General features: G+C 44.3%; 1 protein-coding gene across 1 annotated transcript in view; it reads right to left on the bottom strand.

The window, feature by feature from the left end:
* Positions 1–5,424: 5,424 nt before the first annotated feature.
* LOC147709815 (uncharacterized) overlaps positions 5,425–18,551 on the bottom strand; it is a 1,100,435-nt gene continuing 1,087,308 nt past the window's right edge. The window contains 1 exon segment of the mRNA XM_086926112.1: positions 5,425–6,770. Coding sequence (XP_086782238.1) covers positions 5,425–6,770 — 1,346 coding nt within the window.

Here is an 18,551-nt window from a genome sequence, read left to right as displayed (position 1 = left end):
GCTTTTCCTAACCCTTTTCATTTTTTCCAGCCATTCCTGCAGCGTCGGGATACAGGTTGAAAGCCAATTCTGCAATAATAAGGATCTAGCCACAGCCATTATAATATATATCAATTTTGCCAGGTGACTTGATCATAACCAAATAATAACATTGTTGCATTGCATGGGACTGATAACATACAATAAGTTTTTAAAAAACCAATAATTTCTTCCCAGAAATGCTTAATTTTGGGACAAAATACTATAATGTGTGACCAATTGGCTTGTTCGCAATTACATTGTCTGAAACAGAAAGCAGATGCATTATCATACATTTTAGCAATTATTACTGGCATACGATATAATAGCCACTTGCTAAAATACAACATCCGGCGCCAATTGGCACCACGTAGTACACAGAAATTAAACTGATTAATAGTTTTCCATATTTCCGGTGACAAAATTAAATTTTCCTGAGTGTACCATTTACGGATTGCTTTAGCAGTCAACTCTACCTCCCGACTTTGAATTAGACACTGTTTCCATGCTCCGGGTTTCTTCTCCGAATTATTAACAAACAGATCTAAAACAAGAGTAGAAGTATAATTCAAAATGATACCGGGATCTAATTGTGCCAACATAGGATAAATTAAATTAGAATAGGAGCCCATTAGCAAAAAATTACCAACAATTCGACCTGACATCTCGTTAACAGAGAGCCAAGTCCCGCTGACCAAAAAGTCTGCTAATGTTCTGAACCCGGCCCGGTCCCAATTTTCTATAACAATGGGATCGATTTTGATCTTTAAAAAGGAAAACACTCCAATTAAAGGAGTTAGTAAATGAAAGGGTGGAAGTGAATATCTCTTAATCATTGCATTGCGTCGTTTAAAAAACCAATTTAGGATTTTATACCGCACAAATTTGGGAGATTTCGGAATGAACAAAGGGGATGGAATTTGAATTTCTGAACATCTCAGATCAAAGAAAAAATTTAAAAAACAACTAGTAGCTGCATTCCTGTTTTTAAATCTCTCTAAATACTGTGCAAAATAAGCAAAGTAATAATCTTTCAAATTTGGAAAAGAAAGACCTCCATAATCAGTTTCTGCAGTTAATGTCCGTATATCTAATCTGGGTGTTTTTTTTGCCCAAATAAATTTGGAAAACATAGATTCTATTTTGGAGAAAAAAGTACCTGGCAAATAGACTGGAATTGAAGCAAACAAAATATTAAAAAGAGGAAGGATTGACATTTTAATTAAATTGATGCGACCGAGAATAGTCAAAGGCAAAGGGTCCCATCAAGCAAATATAGATTGAACTTTTTTTATTAATGGTATGAAATTGAGTGTATATAAATCCAAGATATTGGAAGAGAACCAAATTCCCAGATATCTTTTCGGTTTTGAATTAATACAGCCTTGTAAATCTTTGTGAAGAACTGGGTCTGCACCCCCACAAACCAATATTTCTGTCTTTTTTTTTATTAATCCGGTAACCTCCTAAAGATTCGAACTCTTTAAAAATTTGAAAAATATGGGTCTGTGATTCCAAATACGGTTTAATAAGTAACATGATATCATCTGCGTAGAGTTTGATTTTGGCCATGGAGGTAACTAGAGATTTAATCTGAAAACAAGTCCTGATAGCAATAGTTAATGGTTCGATAAAGAAAGCAAAAAGAATAGGTGATAAAGGGCAGCCTTGCCTAGTGCCACGTTGTACTGAAGTTAAGCCTGCTAATGATTTATTAATAATTATGTTTGCTCTAGCACCAACATATAAATTCTTTATCAAATTGATGATGCGTTGAGAGATGGCAAACTTTGATAAAATAAGGAAAAGAGTGTCCCATACCACCAAATCAAAAGCTTTTTCTGCATCTAAAAGTAATACCAAGGCCTGCATCCCACGTGCTTCAAAATAATCTAATGCTTCAACTAAAAAGTGTGTGTTAGTAAATAATTGTCTATCTATTATAAAACCGTTTTGATCTGGATGAATCAAGTCCGCCGCATGATCATTAAGGCGGAGTGAAAGCATCTTAGTAGTTATTTTATAATCGGAATTTAATAAAGTAATTGGCCTGTATGAGTTCGGGTCTTTGGATTCTTTCCCTTTCTTTAAAAAACTAATGACTGTACCTTCATGGAAGGATTCCGGGACTTGCCCTCCTTCCAGCATTGAGTTCAACAATAACAAAAATAAGTCACTGAAGGAGTTAAAAAAAGCTTTAAAGAATTCTGAGGGGAAGCCATCGGGACCACAAGCCTTGCCTAGTGGAAGGTTTTTAACAACTTCTTCCAATTCTGTTTTAGAAAAAGGTCTTTGCATATGCCTCTGATCTTCGAAGGGTAGACTTGGAATTTCATGTCGGTCTAAAAACTCTGATAATTTTTGAGGATCGAAAATATGTTTTACAGAGTAAGTACTCTCGTAATGTTTAAGCATGATATTATTTATTTCAGCCTGATCAAATATATCGGAATGAGTGAGAGGGTCTTTTAAGGAATGAATCAAATTTGAAGCCGCCTGTTTTTTTACTTGCCAGGCTAGAAATTTCCCTGAAAAGTTACTCTCTTCGTACACTTTTTGTGATTGTTTCTGAAACACCAATTCACTTTGCTCATAATAATGAGCACTAAGCGCTTGTTTACCTTCCCTCAATTGAAATAAAACTGCATAATTTGGTTGATGTTGATAGCTTAATGTTAAATCCTGAATTTTTTGAAGCAAGGAGTTCCTTTTCTTTTTCACAGCACACCACTCAGCCGCATCTTTGCTAATAAAACCCCCCGCAAAAAAGCCTTTAACGAGTCCCAAATAATATGAAGAGGGGCTGTGCCTATATTTCGGTTAATGTACTCTGCTATCTCCACCTTTACTGCTGATCTCCAGTTCAAATTCTGTAAATACATTTTATTAAACATCCATCTTTTCGAAACCTTAGTAGTCTCCGCATAGTCAAAATTAATCACTATCATAGCATGGTCTGAAAAGCCATTGTGGTAAAATCTCTGTGAACTGAATTTAAGCTGTCTAGATGTTAAAAAAAAGTCTACACGAGATGAGGATTTATACCTTCCTGACCAGCAGGTATACTCCATTTTCAGAGAGTTTCTCACACGCCACGGGTCACATAGACCAAATAAAGATATATAATTTAGAATAGTCTTAAGAGATCTAGGCTTAGACTGCCTCTTAAGAGATGATGTGGAGTCTAAATTAGGGTTCATGAGTATATTAAAATCGCCACCTATAATGATATCTCCACCAATCAATAGAAGAGATTGAAACAGAGCATCGTAAATCTGGGGATTATCCTCTATAGGGGCATAAAAGCAAACAAAGGTAATCAAGGAGTGATGATTTTTAACTTTACATGAAACCCAACACCAACGACCTGAAGAATCATTTTCAGTCTGGACTATCTCAATCTCTAAATTTTTATTTATAAATAAAGCAACACCTCGTTGTGAATCCGTGGCGCACGAAAACCCCCAAAAAGAAGCCCAGGATTTAAACATTTTAAAATCCTCTTTTTTGGCGACAGCTATATGAGTCTCCTGTAACATGATCACTGTAGGATTTTCAGTTCTAATCCAGGACTCTATTGCACACATTTTTCTAGCGTTATTCAGACCATTCACATTAAAGGATATCAGTTTCAACCCCATCCTAAGCGACATGAAGCAGAATTAATTGCACAAAGAAGTACAATTTTTTTTATCTCAAAACAACTTAATTTACACATATATATGCACAATTGCCTACCAGTATACCAAAAATGCAAGATCTTACCACATTTAAATCCATTGAAAACAACTTCAATTTTTCTATTTTTTCGCCTCCCCCCCCTCACCCATGGCTCTCCTCCTAGCACTCTCCCCCACGCTCGCCACCGGGTCTTCCCCCCAACCATAGAGGTGTCTTGCAATAACACCCCGTTCCCTGCCCAGCCCTCCCGCTCCCTCACCCCTCCACCAGATCCACCAAATCCACCATATCTATAAAAAAAAAACGAAAAGAGAAAAAAAAAAATATATATAGGCACAAAGTATGCTAGGAAACATAGAGTTAGCCTAAATCATTTATCCGGGTGACATTTGGCTAAGCAAATCGTTGGCTTCATCTATATCTGTTAGCAAGTGGAATTTGCCTTTAATCAACACTTTTAATTTCGACTGTTGTGCTATAGAGGCTTGTGCCCCTCTAGCTTTAAACAGGTGCAGAAGTTTCACAAACTCTTTTCTGCGTTTCGCAGCAGCGGCGGACATATCGGAAAAAATCCGGCATTTTGAAGTTGCATTAGCTGCAAACTGACCCTGTTTAATGGCTCTTGTCAGAATTGTCTCTTTAACCCGAAAGTCATCAAATTTAACCAAGATAGTGCGGGGAAAAGGAGAGTTCGGAAATGGCTGAGCAGGCACACGATGAGCTCGGGTGATTGTCAAATCACCTTTAAATTCCGGAATGACTTCATGTGATATAAAAGAGGTGACCCACTGAACCATATCCGAGCCCTCAATTTTCTCCGGGACCCCTACTATTCGCAGATTAGATCTACGATTGTAATTTTCCAACTCATCAAACTTGGATTCCAAAGTCCTAGACGATTTATAAACATCCTTGACGTCCTTTTGAAGTTTGGGAATTTCATCCTCTAGGCTTGAAATTCTGGCCTCAGCCTCCTGAGGACGAGGTGGGAAAGAAGTGACAATATCCTCAATTTTGTCCAAACGATTTTGAATTCCAGCAAGTTCTGCTTTTTGAGACTGTTGAGACTGTTTCAGTTCACGAATCTCAGCCAAAATTAGGTTAAGCATGTCCTTGACTGACAATTGCATTGTATTTGAGCCAGTTGTCTGGTTAGTCTGAGTATTCAAAGACAGGGTAGGGCTCGTCAAACCCGTTTGTTTCTCCCTGACTTGCATTCCATGACTTGCGTCTTGAGCCACCTGGCTATCAGCTCCATTATTCAAGTTAGTGACTACTGTTGCAACATGAGCTGTACTTAAATCTAGAGCACAGACTGAACCAGGATTAGGCTGGGTGATAACAGAACTGCTCGGCGTGGGCGCGGGCGAGTTATTTCTAGGCTCGAACAATGGAAATTGTCTTAAAGGTTTGTTAGTAGACAATGCCTTCAGCTGTGTACTAGTGTCTACTACAGGCACGGAATCAGAGTCAGTTTGCAGAGTCTCAAATGGGCGAACATTCCCCAAAGTATCAGGAATATCAGGGGACTCTATAATTGCCTCATTCTCCCCCTCGGAACTCACCAAAGAAATTTCTGCCCTGCTTTCCATCAGGTCCGTTGACTTTTCAGATGCAGTCTCTTCTGTAGCTTTAAGCCGTCGGGCTCTCGCCTTAGCACGCACTTTTGTTAGTTTGCCCATCAACAGCTGCAGTTATTTCAGAAGTTTATCGAAATGGGGGAAGTCACACAGTAGAAACACTCTTGCATAGGAACAAAGCAGTAGAGCGGGGGGTTTTTTCTGTACATTTATATGGCTTCTCTCCAGTATGGATTTTCTGATGGAGCTTTAGCTTTTCATTTATTATAAATGCTTTGTCACATTCTGTACATTGATATGGTTTGTCCATAGTTTTGACCTTTTGATGTCGCTTTAGCTGTCGATTTGTGCATTGATATGATTTCTCCCCAGTGTGGAATTTCTGATGTTCCATTAGATATGATTTTCTTATAAATACTTTTTCACATTCTGTACATTGATATGGTTTCTCCCCAGTGTGGACTTTCTGATGTTCCATTAGCTGTGACTTTCTAATGAATGCCTTGTCACATTCTGTACATTGGTATGGTTTCTCCCCTGTGTGGATTTTCTGATGTTTAATTAGGTCTCCACTAGTAATAAATGCCTTGTCATATTCTGTACATTTATATGGTTTCTCCCCAGTGTGGATTTTCTGATGTTGCGTTAGCCCTCTATTTCTTATAAATGCTTTGTCACACTCTGTACATTGATATGGTTTCTCCCCAGTGTGGAATTTATGATGTTCCATTAGATGTGACTTTCTATAAAATGCTTTGTCACACTCTGTACATTGATATGGTTTCTCCCCAGTGTGGATTTTCTGATGTCATTTTAGCTGTGCATTTCTTATAAATGCTTTGTCACACTCTGTACATTTATATGGTTTCTCCCCAGTGTAGACTTTCTAATGTTCCATAAGATGTAACTTTCTAATGAGTGCCTTGTCACATTCTGTACATTTATATGGCTTCTCTCCAGTATGGATTTTCTGATGGAGCTTTAGCTTTTCATTTATTATAAATGCTTTGTCACACTCTGTACATTGATATGGTTTCTCCCCAGTGTGGATTTTCTGATGTAGCTTTAGCTCGCCATTTCTTTTAAATGATTTGTCACATTCTGTAAATTGATATGGTTTCTCCAAAGTGTGGATTTTCTGATGTTGCTTTAGCTCTCCATTTGTTTTAAATGATTTGTCACATTTTGTACATTTATATGGTTTCTCCCCAGTGTGGATTTTCTGATGTGGCTTTAGCTCTCCAAGTTTTATAAATGCCTTATGACATTCTGTACATTTATATGGTTTCTCCCCAGTGTGGATTTTGTGATGTCGTTTTAGATCTTTATTTGTTATAAATGATTTGTCACATTCTGTACATTTATATGGTTTCTCCCCAGTGTGGATTTTCTGATGTTGTTGTAGGTCTCCATTTGTTATAATTGCTTTGCAACATTCTGTACATTTATATGGTTTCTCCTCTATGTGGACACTCTGATGCTGCATTAGGTCTTTCACAGCAAAGAAAACTTTTCCACAGTCAGTCCATCAATATGGTTATTCTCCAGTATGATTTTCTGATGTTGCACTTGCTTTGTTAATGTTAATGTTAATGGGTGTCTTATATAGCGCACGGCTACTCCAAGGAGTGTCCCGGCGCTTTCTGACCCATAGCTGAAAAGAGAGATAAGGAAGCAGGGAACATACCAGTTATAGATTGTAGAGCCATGTTTTCAAGGCCTTTCTAAAGGCCAGCAAATTGGGAATGCGGCGCAGATCGACGGGAAGGGAGTTCCACAGTTTCGGGGCGAGATATTTAAACGAGCGTCCACCTATCCTGACTTTCCTAATGGGTGGAACAGTTGCCAGGCCAAGAAATTCAGATCTGAGAGATCGAGTTGGCTTATAGAAAGAAAGCCGTTTCTGAATGTAATGGGCACCTACCGAGTGGAGTGCCTTATGGGCCAGTGTGAAGGACTGGGTTATTTAGAACCCAGCGGTGCCAGGGCACAACACCTGAAACCTTCGTGGGTAACCTGCTCCGGCGTACGAATCACAGAGACACGGGACACTTCCTTCGACGTCAAAGATTCAAGGTTTATTTGCTGCAGGGAACACAGAAATCACGACAAGTACAACTCGTGCAACTTGGGGAGACTGCTTCAAATTGGTTCTGTGGATCGCTCCTTTTATACACAATTTCCCCATAGAGTTACATTGAACACAAAAGTTTATGACCCGGTTCCCACAATCATCCCCCAGAGGGGTCGTTTTGGTCACTTTGAAACGCACAAGGTCCGGGACATAAGTGCGGAAACATTTGGCGGTTCCCAACTGTAAAAACCCATCTTCCCACCATTAGCGCATTCCAATCAGTAGTAAAACAGATCGAAATAGGAACAGGGACAGGTGCAGAGGAAGAGGGAAACAGTGGGGAGATCGGAAAGGGTGTAAAAGGGGAGGTATCGGGAAACACGAGATACAGGCATAAAAGGGACGTGCCTAATGAGATGCACGGCTGAGACAATAAGTCCGTGCGGCAAGATGAGCCTCGAGCGGCGCCGTCTGCTTTACAGTAGCATCCCCCTCATCATAAAGACACTTACAAAGGACATGTGTCTTCCGCAAATATCTTGGGAGTCCCAGGGTCGCGAAGCGGACAACGTCCGTTCGCTGGCTACTTGAGGGCAAGAGACAAAATGGATGCCGTATCTAAGATGGAACCCGTGGGTACAGATAGAAATACCCACGTAACAGACGAACGGTTTAGGTTAGCACAGCGAAACTGCGTACACCCACTAAACTCGTCATTTGCGGTTCATAGATACCAGACTTGACTATATTCGTGCGAGTCGAAAACACCACTTACAATTGTCACGGAACCTCAGACGCTCCTTTTGCCCTCATGTAGGCAAGCACTAGTCGGAATCATACTCGATATTCATCAGACCATCTAGATGTTGCTGTAGCATAGCTCTGTCCAACCGAGTCCCATTGGTAACAGGCGGCTGTCTCATACACGTTGTAGCACAGAGGCCACATAAGGCAGGACCGCACTGCACGCAAAGGCAACACGTGAACAGGAACGCCACGACAACTCCAATAATCATCAGAATTTTCCAACCCCAAGTCGACATTAGGCCCCAAAACCACCCAAGCAGCGTCCAATCCCCTACATCCACGTGTATGGATTCAGAGATCTTATGCAACTTAGAGATGGCTTGATAAACAGTCGGAGCATTATCTGGAATGAAAATGCAGCAGCTCGAATGGATCACCTTACATACCCCACCTCGATCTGCTAAGATGACATCTAAAACCATACGGTTTTGTAACGTCATAAGTCTATCCGCCTGAAGTTCTGTGGTGATATTACCAAGGGCACTGGCAGTAATATTAGCTGTCGATTCTACCACTCGAGCCAACTGTCTCAGGTTCCTACTATTAACCATAGGTCCCCAAAACGGGAGGAAACCCTTGAAAAAGTCTCCTGCCTCTTGACCGGCAGTGTCCTCTTCGCTAATTACGCCTCGCACAACTCTAGTCTTATGATAATCGGCATCTACAGTGAACGTCAGAGGCAACAGATTTGCAATGAAGCATGAGCCCATGAAGTCAGCGGGCAACCATGCGTATGCACGATCATGACAGATAAAGTATGTACCCTTGGCAGCCAGAAACACAGGGGACGAGACCATCGGCAGCATGTAATTTTCAGTGCAAGCACTCTCTCCAAGTCGGGCTTTCGATCTTCGGCCACGACCCATCAGACAAAAATAACCAATGTGGGGTACGACCCATATCGGAGGTGAGCTTTTAAGCTGTTTTTCACTCGTGAACACACTATACTCGCCTCTACTCAGGACCCTGTAAGCTTGTACCTCTTCTTCTGGGATAAGCGAGGGATCATAGATATCGCTGTCTAAGTCCTCTATTGCTATCGACAAAGGTTTTTGATACGAGGTAGGACCAGAGTAGGGGGAACGTGGTTCTCGAATGGGGTGGAAACCTAGTGCGCTTCGAAACATTGTTTGAAATGCTCGAGCAGACCCTTGGGAACTATACGGTAACACCAGATATGGAATTCCCTTATCCGTAGTATGTGGCATCAACCCACACACCCAACAATTAGTAGTGTTAACCACTAACTGATGCTGATGAAGGAGCTGAATAAAGGAATTATTGCGGAATTCTGCACGTCTAGCCTGCTCGTGTTCAGGTAAGATATGGAAAGAATGGGGAGATGCAGTGGAGGTAAGTTTAGGATCAGGTGTAGGAGTAGGTAACACAGGAGATAGAAAACCAGTCATCATATAGTACACCCCACCCGCCAAGAATGCTGAAACAGTCAAAAACAACATAAACACTTGAAATATAAAACATTTCGTACGACTAAGTTGTTGCAGCTTGAATCTTTGTAGCTGAGCTTCCTCCAAGTCCATCAGCTTTGAAAATGCCATTCCCTACGACCGTCCGCAACGTTTCTTGACGCACTTCGTTCTGTGTAGCAATAGTCAATCCCTAGGAGTTCCCAGGAACCGACGGCCTTTAACCTAGCGTCAAGACCTACTATCCAGAAGGAAGTACGCGCGCGGCCCTACGGCCTTTAATGCACAATATATATATATGCAAAAACAAAGTCTCTCGGCTGTGGAAGCAAAAAGTATAAGGAATGAAGCTCAGTGTATATATACAGGAATAATCACAATAATATGAATGTTCAAAACTGATCACGGAAAACGGGATAATGCAGTTGTCAATACAGAAAAGCAGGATCTTTTATTAGTCTTTAGTGCTAGATCGTAGAAAGTATTGGGTTTTCCCAGGACGTGTCTGCTCGTCGAACAAAGGATCCGTTGAAGAGACAGCGTCCTGCTGATCAGTTGAGTGTTCTGGTCTTGAGTCTTTTGATGACAATTGTTCAACAGAGTCTTTCTGCTGCGCTGAGGATTCTCCAACAGGCTGTGCGTCGCTGAAAGGTACAAACGCCGGCAATCCTTCGGTTTCAGTTGATGCAATGCCTCTCCTCACCCACGGGTCTGCCGGCAAAGGGATAGGGACCTTTTTGGTATGGGTGGCGTGCACCCAATTCTTACGTCCCTCGAGACGAACAGCAGTCCTCGTGGCAAGGAGAACCTGGTAGGGTCCAGTAAACCTCGGGTCCAAGTTGTTCTTTCGCGAAAAATTCCGCGTCACCACCCAATCTCCGGGCTGGAGCTGGTGGCCTGGACCCTCCGTCTGCGTCGGCAGTGCGTCGTAAACCTGTTGGTGAATTAACCTCAGTTTAGCAGTCAAGTCATGAAGGTAATCGATCAACATTGGATACTCAAGATCGCAGAACATTCCTGGCCTAGGAACCCCCCACACATTCGCAGGACGGCCGAACACTATTTCATAGGGACTAAGCCCTACTCGGGAGTGCACAGTCGCCCTAGTTGACAGTAATGCTAAAGGTAAAGCGTCAGGCCACGAGAGACCAGTCGTAGCCTGAATCTTTGCGAGTTTCAGTTTAAGGGTACCGTTATACCCCTCAACCAATCCAGCTGACTGGGGATGATTGGCGCTGTGGAATTTCTGATTAATTCCAAGGCCCTTACACACACTCTTCATCACACTACCCACAAACTCACTTCCGTTATCTGACCACACGACTCTAGGCATTCCATACCGAGGAAAATATTCCTTCAGTAGGATTTTCGCAGTAGACAAAGCAGTATTGTCTTTGAGAGGATAGGGCTCGATCCATCGGGAGAATGCGCAAACCACAACTAAAACGTATTTCAGGTTATTGCATCGCTCCATATGGATGAAGTCCAATTGGATCACCTCAAAGGGACATGAAGGGGGAGCAAAACTGCCAGGAGGAGTTGGGGTTCCTTTGCCAGGATTGTACATCATGCACACCATACAATTCTTCACCAGACGTTCAGCACACTTCGTGATACCATCATTCTTCCATACAGGAGACAACAACTTACAAATACCTTTCGCGCTAATATGTGCTAACCCATGCGCCATTGTCACAACAGCCAGCACATACGCATCGGGCAACAACCATCTTTTCTGATCCGACAAATCAATCCAACAACCATTCGCATCCAACTTTCCCGTGCTTTCTTTCCACTTCGCCTTTTCAGTCTCGGTGGCCTCATTCTGAATTTCTTTCATGCTCTCAATAGTGTCTTCACACATGCTCGATTCTGTAGGCCACCTAACCGAACTCGTCACATACATTCGAGTGCTAAGGTTCCGGGCAGTCTCCTTAGCAATCTCATCCGCAAACGCATTACCATGACCAACATCATCCGTCACCTTACGATGCGCACTACATTTAACAATCGCTACTTGTTTAGGCAACGTCAGTGCATCCAAAAGATCATTCACAAGCTGGCCATGCTGAATCTTCGTACCATGCGACGTCAAGAAACCTCTCTCTCTCCACAATCGTCCAAAACTATGTGCGACGCCAAATGCATATTGGCTGTCGGTAAACACATTCACACGTTTCCCTTTTGCTAACACACATGCTCTAGTGAGAGCGATCAACTCTGCAGCCTGGGCAGAATTCTGATTCAACCTTGCAGTCTCAACAACAGTATTCAACGTTACAACGGCATAATCAGTAGTCACATCACCATTCGGCAACTTAAAACATGACCCATCCACATACAGTGTACCGTCCGGGTCTTCCAATGGGGTGTTTTTAAGGTCCACTCGACCTTTTGTTTCTTCTTCTGTCCTCAAGTAGCAGTCATGCTCTGCTACTTCATCTGACTCTGCGCTAATTGGTAACAAAGTTGCCGGGTTCAGAACATTGCAACGTTTTATCTGAATATGACTTGCCAGCAACGTCAGCTCGTACCCAGACAACCTCGCACTCGGCAAGTGCTGAGTTTTCGTACGATTCAAAAGAGTATCGACTGCATGCGGAACCATCACCGTAAGCATATTATCCATGACCAATCCTGCTGATTGTCGGATAGACACCGCAGCTGCCGCAGTTGCTCTCAAACAACTCGGCAATGCTCTAGCTACTGGGTCCAAGGTCGAGGAAAAATATGCACATGGACGCTGTTTACCACCAAAAGGTTGCGTTAAGACACTCAAAGCACAACCTTCCCTCTCGTGAACATATAATGTAAACGGCTTACTGTAGTCAGGAGTACCTAACACAGGAGCCGAACACAATGAATCACGCAATTCAGAAAAACTTTTCTGACATTCTTCCGTCCATGGTAAAGGAGTTGAAACATCCTTGCACGTAAGAGCCACCAATGGTTTCGCTAGCAATGAAAAATTAGGAATCCATTGCCTGCAGTACGACGTGATACCTAGGAAGGCACGCACATCTCTTTGGGTTTTTGGCACAGCCATTTGCGCAATCGCTGCAATCCTCTCCGGGGTCAACCTCCTTCCCTCCTTTGACAATAAGTGACCTAGATAGGTTACTTCTTGACAACAATATTGGAGTTTAGAAGGGGACACCTTATGATTCAACTCACAGAGATGTTGCAGCAACGACACCGTAGCAATTTTGCAAATGTCCTGAGTATCAGCAGCCACCAATAAGTCGTCGACGTATTGGATTAAGGCCGCACCGACCGGCAACCTAAACGCATCCAGTTGACCCTTCAAGGCTTGACTGTAAATCGATGGACTTTCACAGTAGCCCTGAGGAGCGCGTTTGAACCGGAAGCTACGTCCACCGAGAGAGAAACCGAAAAGGTCTCTGCTCTCCTCGGCAATCGGGATGCTGAAAAACGCATTCTTCAAGTCAATCACCGAAAACCACGATGCAGAAGCTGGAATCAGAGTCAGTAGCGCCGTGATGTCAGGCACAACAGGAAATTGAGGAACCACAATTTTATTCACTTCCCGTAAATCTATAACAAAGCGATAAACAGGCGGTTTTGAAGGATCAGTACGTTTAAGAATGGGCAGTACAGGGCTGTTGCACACGTTTCCCCGAGTCTCTTCAATAACGTCTTTCTCGATCAGATCATAAATGATCGCTAACAGTGCTCGTTCACCATCAAGAGAGATACGATACTGGGGAATACGTGGCAATCGCACATTAGATTTCAACTGAACAACATAAGGGGAGATGTCAAGCAGGCCCACGTCATTTGGACCCGTTGCCCACAAAGACGCAGGAAGAGAACTCAATTCCGGTGGAAGCTTATCGAGAGACAAATACATAGGAGAGACAACCCTCTCTCCTAACGTAAGCTTTACACCCGCAGGAGAACAATACAAAGTTGCATACAAACGTTTAAGCAAATCCAGGCCCAAAAGATTTTCACCACAGCCAGTAGTCAAAATTAACGGAGCTTGAAGCTCACGTGGCCCAATTGTAAGGGGCAAAGGGCGCGACACTGGATTGCTAACGGGGGCGCCAGAGAATCCAACGGAAACATTTGTTAAGCCAGACAAAGGTGCGCCAGGGAGTTTCGAATGCATGATAGAACTTTTCGCTGCACCAGTGTCCAAAAGAAAAGGCTCAACGACGCCCGATGTAGCAACTGCGACGTAAGGCCCTCTCTGATCAACCGGAACTGATACCACTCCCTCTCCTTGTCTTTGGCTGTCCTAGTAATTACTGTCGTCAGTTCCCTGATCGACGTAATAATCGTCTACATTGTACTGCGCAGATCGTCCTTGCGATGATCCACGTTGATCGAAACAATTATTAGAATTAGAGGAGTTGTCAGAACGATCATTCTGAGCACCACGACCCCTACCACGTGATACCTGATGTGAACCACCACGACCTCCTTTGGACGAATTACCACTATTGCGGTCATTCAGAACAGGGCAATTGAATTTAATGTGTCCCTCCTGTCTACAATAAGCACATTGATTGTACCCTAACGATGATCTTTGGGAGGAGGAATCATTACGCGGCCGCGATCGATTCGATTGCGACTGCGATCTATTCTGTTGAGACGCATTCTGATATGAACGCGGAGGATACGCTTGTTGCAACAACACTTTAGTTTTTAGTTCTTTTTATCAGCACGGTCATTCTCCTCTTTCTCTCTATTCTCATAATATTGTGCTGTAGCCAATATCTGAGCTGAGGTAGAAACGGCCCATGCACTTTCCGAATTCTTTAATTTATTGCTCAAATCGGGCAGTAAGTTCGAATCAAATTTATCCACAAACAATCGCTGACCACCCTCGGTACCCATATCCTGTCCACTATGGTCAACGAATGCTTCCTCGAACCTCGTGAAGAAGTCGGAAACACTCTCGTCCTTCTTTTGCTTACAGGCTGACAATTTGTCCCAGTTCACCCTCATGGCTGGCAAAAGAGTTTTCATTAACGCTATTATTCGTTGAGGAAGAGCAGTAATCAGCTGGTCGGGTTTAGCAGCAGCCGTTTGTCCGGCATCTGCCGCTACAATGGCAGCCCAAGCACCACCTAATTAATTCGGATGGTTTTCATGACGAATCTTAGCCCATACCGGTTGCGGTACGACATTGCCGAACAACATGTCGATATCGGCAAGATTCATTACCGTAGCATCTACGAGCTGCGATAATTCTTTGTAATACCCTGTAGGATTTTTGCGTGGGTCAGGCAAAGATTGCTTCACCTGTAACACTTCCGAGCGTTTCCACGGGAGATGTATCCATATTCTCTGAAAGTGCCCCACTGTCGTCGGAGGAGTGGCATTAGGATTAGGTGGTATCCAAACCGGTGGAACTTCACGCATGGGATATTGGCCAGACTCATCTGGCTGTTTTTCAATATCCTCAACAAACAATGCATGAGGTATCGGAGCGGGACGAAAAGATAGCAACCGCTCAACAGCACGTCGAACGTTGGTATCCACTATCAGTCCATTCGAGAACTGAAGCTGAAGATCAGACAAAGCGGTCAGCACCTCGTCAGGTGCATCGCCCGATATCTGATCGCGAAGGAACTTACACATTTCATCGAACACATATCTTTGGGTTGGTATATTGAATTGACAAAATGTTTCGAGTACAACACGGGGTGGACTTCTAAGAGGATTTACCATCCAACCCATCGCCATATTATATAGCGCAACGCGTTCTCTGTTACCAGGAAGCTGACTACGTCTCTGAGGACCATCGGAACCAGCGGACCCATGAACAGGTCCGAGCGAATGAAAGAAGCTAGCCGCAAGAGGGGTAGTACGAGAACGAGTAGAGGGAGAAGTATAGGACACAGGACTAACAAGTGAAGGAGTAGAAACAGTAGCAACAGCAGGAGTTAACAGAACAGGAGCAGTAGCGGGAGCAGGAGTATGTGGAAGCGGAGGAGCAGTAGGGATAGCAGTAGGCAACGGAGCAGGAACAGTCGGAAGAGCGGGTGCAGGTTGAGGAACAGGCGGAGGAAGAATAGGCGGAAGAATAGGTACGGCAGGAACCACAGGAGCTGCGGTATCCTGTACGTACGGAGGTGGCGACTTCATAAGATAAGACATTAAAGGATCCTCAACTGCCTCTTCCTTCTTTTCCGACTCCGTAGGCAAAGCGGGATAACATTTATCTACGGTCATACGCTGTAGTCTATCAAACACTTCCTTATCCTTAACCTCCTTGTCACGCTGAAATTGCTCTGCTTTCTTCACTATGGTAGCAACATTATCTCGCTGATTACGTTTAGTCTGTCTGATTTCTTTCTGTCGGGCTTCTTTACGCCACAACCGAAAGGCATCAAACATGGCCGGCCTTGACTTTCTTTCGAACAATTTAATCTCTAGATTATCTAAGATCGGGGCCTCGAAGCTACCATGAGGTGGCCAACGAAGGTCGCCGTCCTTCTTCGTATATTTGATCCAGTAATCGTTAAAGGTAATTGGGCCTAGCCCATGTTTACTGTACAGTTCATAAGTCGGAGTTCCAACCGGAGGTATCGGACACGAGTCCTCCAGTCGGGAATCCGTACCACAGGGTCTGAAACAACTAAACAAAGTACTGCGACCAGGCATCTTGCACACTAGCCGAGTTTCACAAACTTCAAGGGTTACGGGATTTACCAAGTCCCAGCAAAGAACAAAACCCTCGGTTTTTGACGGCTGCAGTCGTCAAACAACACAACAAAGTACCAAGAACTACAAATGCAATGTAACCATGCAACCACTAAGTAACCACAACCAAGAACTCTGGGAGCGACCCACAAATACTTAACTCAAAGATCGATGGCGTCACCAGGAAGGCCCGTCAATCGTCTCGCTCTACCAAGGTCTACGCCAGGCGCCAAAAACAGGTCTACAGTCAGGGCAGCAGTCCGTCGCAGCCGTCAGGAGGCGGGAATCTTCGCGGGAAAAGTCTTCGGGCCACTTATTTCGACAACAGGATCGATGAAGCGGGGTGCACCTTCCCTCGGAGATTTCACACGAAGTTCCTCACGATCGTCGGGCTTGGACCGGTACCACTGATGCAGCCCCACGTGGGCGCCAACTGAAGGACTGGGTTATTTAGAACCCAGCGGTGCCAGGGCACAACACCTGAAACCTTCGTGGGTAACCTGCTCCGGCGTACGAATCACAGAGACACGGGACACTTCCTTCGACGTCAAAGATTCAAGGTTTATTTGCTGCAGGGAACACAGAAATCACGACAAGTACAACTCGTGCAACTTGGGGAGACTGCTTCAAATTGGTTCTGTGGATCGCTCCTTTTATACACAATTTCCCCATAGAGTTACATTGAACACAAAAGTTTATGACCCGGTTCCCACAATCATCCCCCAGAGGGGTCGTTTTGGTCACTTTGAAACGCACAAGGTCCGGGACATAAGTGCGGAAACATTTGGCGGTTCCCAACTGTAAAAACCCATCTTCCCACCATTAGCGCATTCCAATCAGTAGTAAAACAGATCGAAATAGGAACAGGGACAGGTGCAGAGGAAGAGGGAAACAGTGGGGAGATCGGAAAGGGTGTAAAAGGGGAGGTATCGGGAAACACGAGATACAGGCATAAAAGGGACGTGCCTAATGAGATGCACGGCTGAGACCATAAGTCTGTGCGGCAAGATGAGCCTCGAGCGGCGCCATCTGCTTTACAGTAGCATCCCCCTCATCATAAAGACACTAACAAAGGACATGTGTCTTCCGCAAATATCTTGGGAGTCCCAGGGTCGCGAAGCGGACAACGTCCGTTCGCTGGCTACTTGAGGGCAAGAGACAAAATGGATGCCGTATCTAAGATGGAACCTGTGGGTACAGATAGAAATACCCACGTAACAGACGAACGGTTTAGGTTAGCACAGCGAAACTGCGTACACCCACTAAACTCGTCATTTGCGGTTCATAGATACCAGACTCGACTATATTCGTGCGAGTCGAAAACACCACTTACAATTGTCACGGAACCTCAAGTGTGAGGGCCTTAAATGTAATCCGCTTCCTGACAGGAAGCCAGTGAAGGGACAGAAGCAACTCCGAGGCCCTAGCATGGCGGGGTAGGCCAAAAATGGCCCTTGCCGCGGAATTCTGGACTACCTGCAGCTTGTGCAGAAGGTAGTCTGGCAAACCAAGGTAGAGGACATTGGAATAATCGAGCCTGGAACAGATTAAAGCCTGTACCGTCAGTTTCCTGTGGGCCAAAGGGAGCAGAGGAAGGAATTTGCGCAGCATTTTTAACAGACCAAAACAAGTACTGGTGAGACCTGTAATTTGGGATTTCAGTGATAAGGTGTTATCAATTTTAATCCCAAGGTTTTTTGCAACCGTGGAGGAAGAAGAAGAGGGTGACATGCTCACTGGCCACCATTCCTGCCAAGGTGGGTCCACCTGACAGCCAAAGAAGAGCACCTCCGATTTGTCGGAGTTGCACTTGAGGCTGCTTCGCTGAAACCAGTCGAAGACAGCCCCAAGGCAACCGCGGATGCTCTCCCCATCGAACTCCATGCCCTGTTTACAGGTGAAGAGGAGCTGGGTGTCGTCAGCATATGATATGATCTGGGCACCCAGAGACTCCGCCAGTACCGCCAATGGAGTCATAAAGATGTTAAAGAGGGTCGGGCTAAGCACCGACCCTTGTGGAACTCCAACATCCATCGGCGGCACCTCTGCAGAGTACGGGGGTGCCCAGACCACTTGGCGACGACCCGCTATGTAAGATCTCAGCCAGCTCAACACCGTCTCCCTGAGACCGATCTCGTGAAGTCTCCTCAAGAGGGCCTCATGTGGGACGGTGTCGAAGGCCGCCGACAGATCCAACATCACCAGCATAGCTCTTCCGCCTGAGTCGAGAGCTTCCTTGATGGCTTCATTCACTTCCAATAGAGCGGTCTCAGTGCTCAAATTGGAGCG

Source organism: Lissotriton vulgaris, chromosome 6 (genome assembly GCF_964263255.1).
Source record: "Lissotriton vulgaris chromosome 6, aLisVul1.2, whole genome shotgun sequence".
Lineage (NCBI taxonomy): Eukaryota > Metazoa > Chordata > Amphibia > Caudata > Salamandridae > Lissotriton > Lissotriton vulgaris.
The sequence above is the reverse complement of the archived record's forward strand: the minus strand, read 5'-3'. Positions and strand labels throughout refer to the sequence as shown.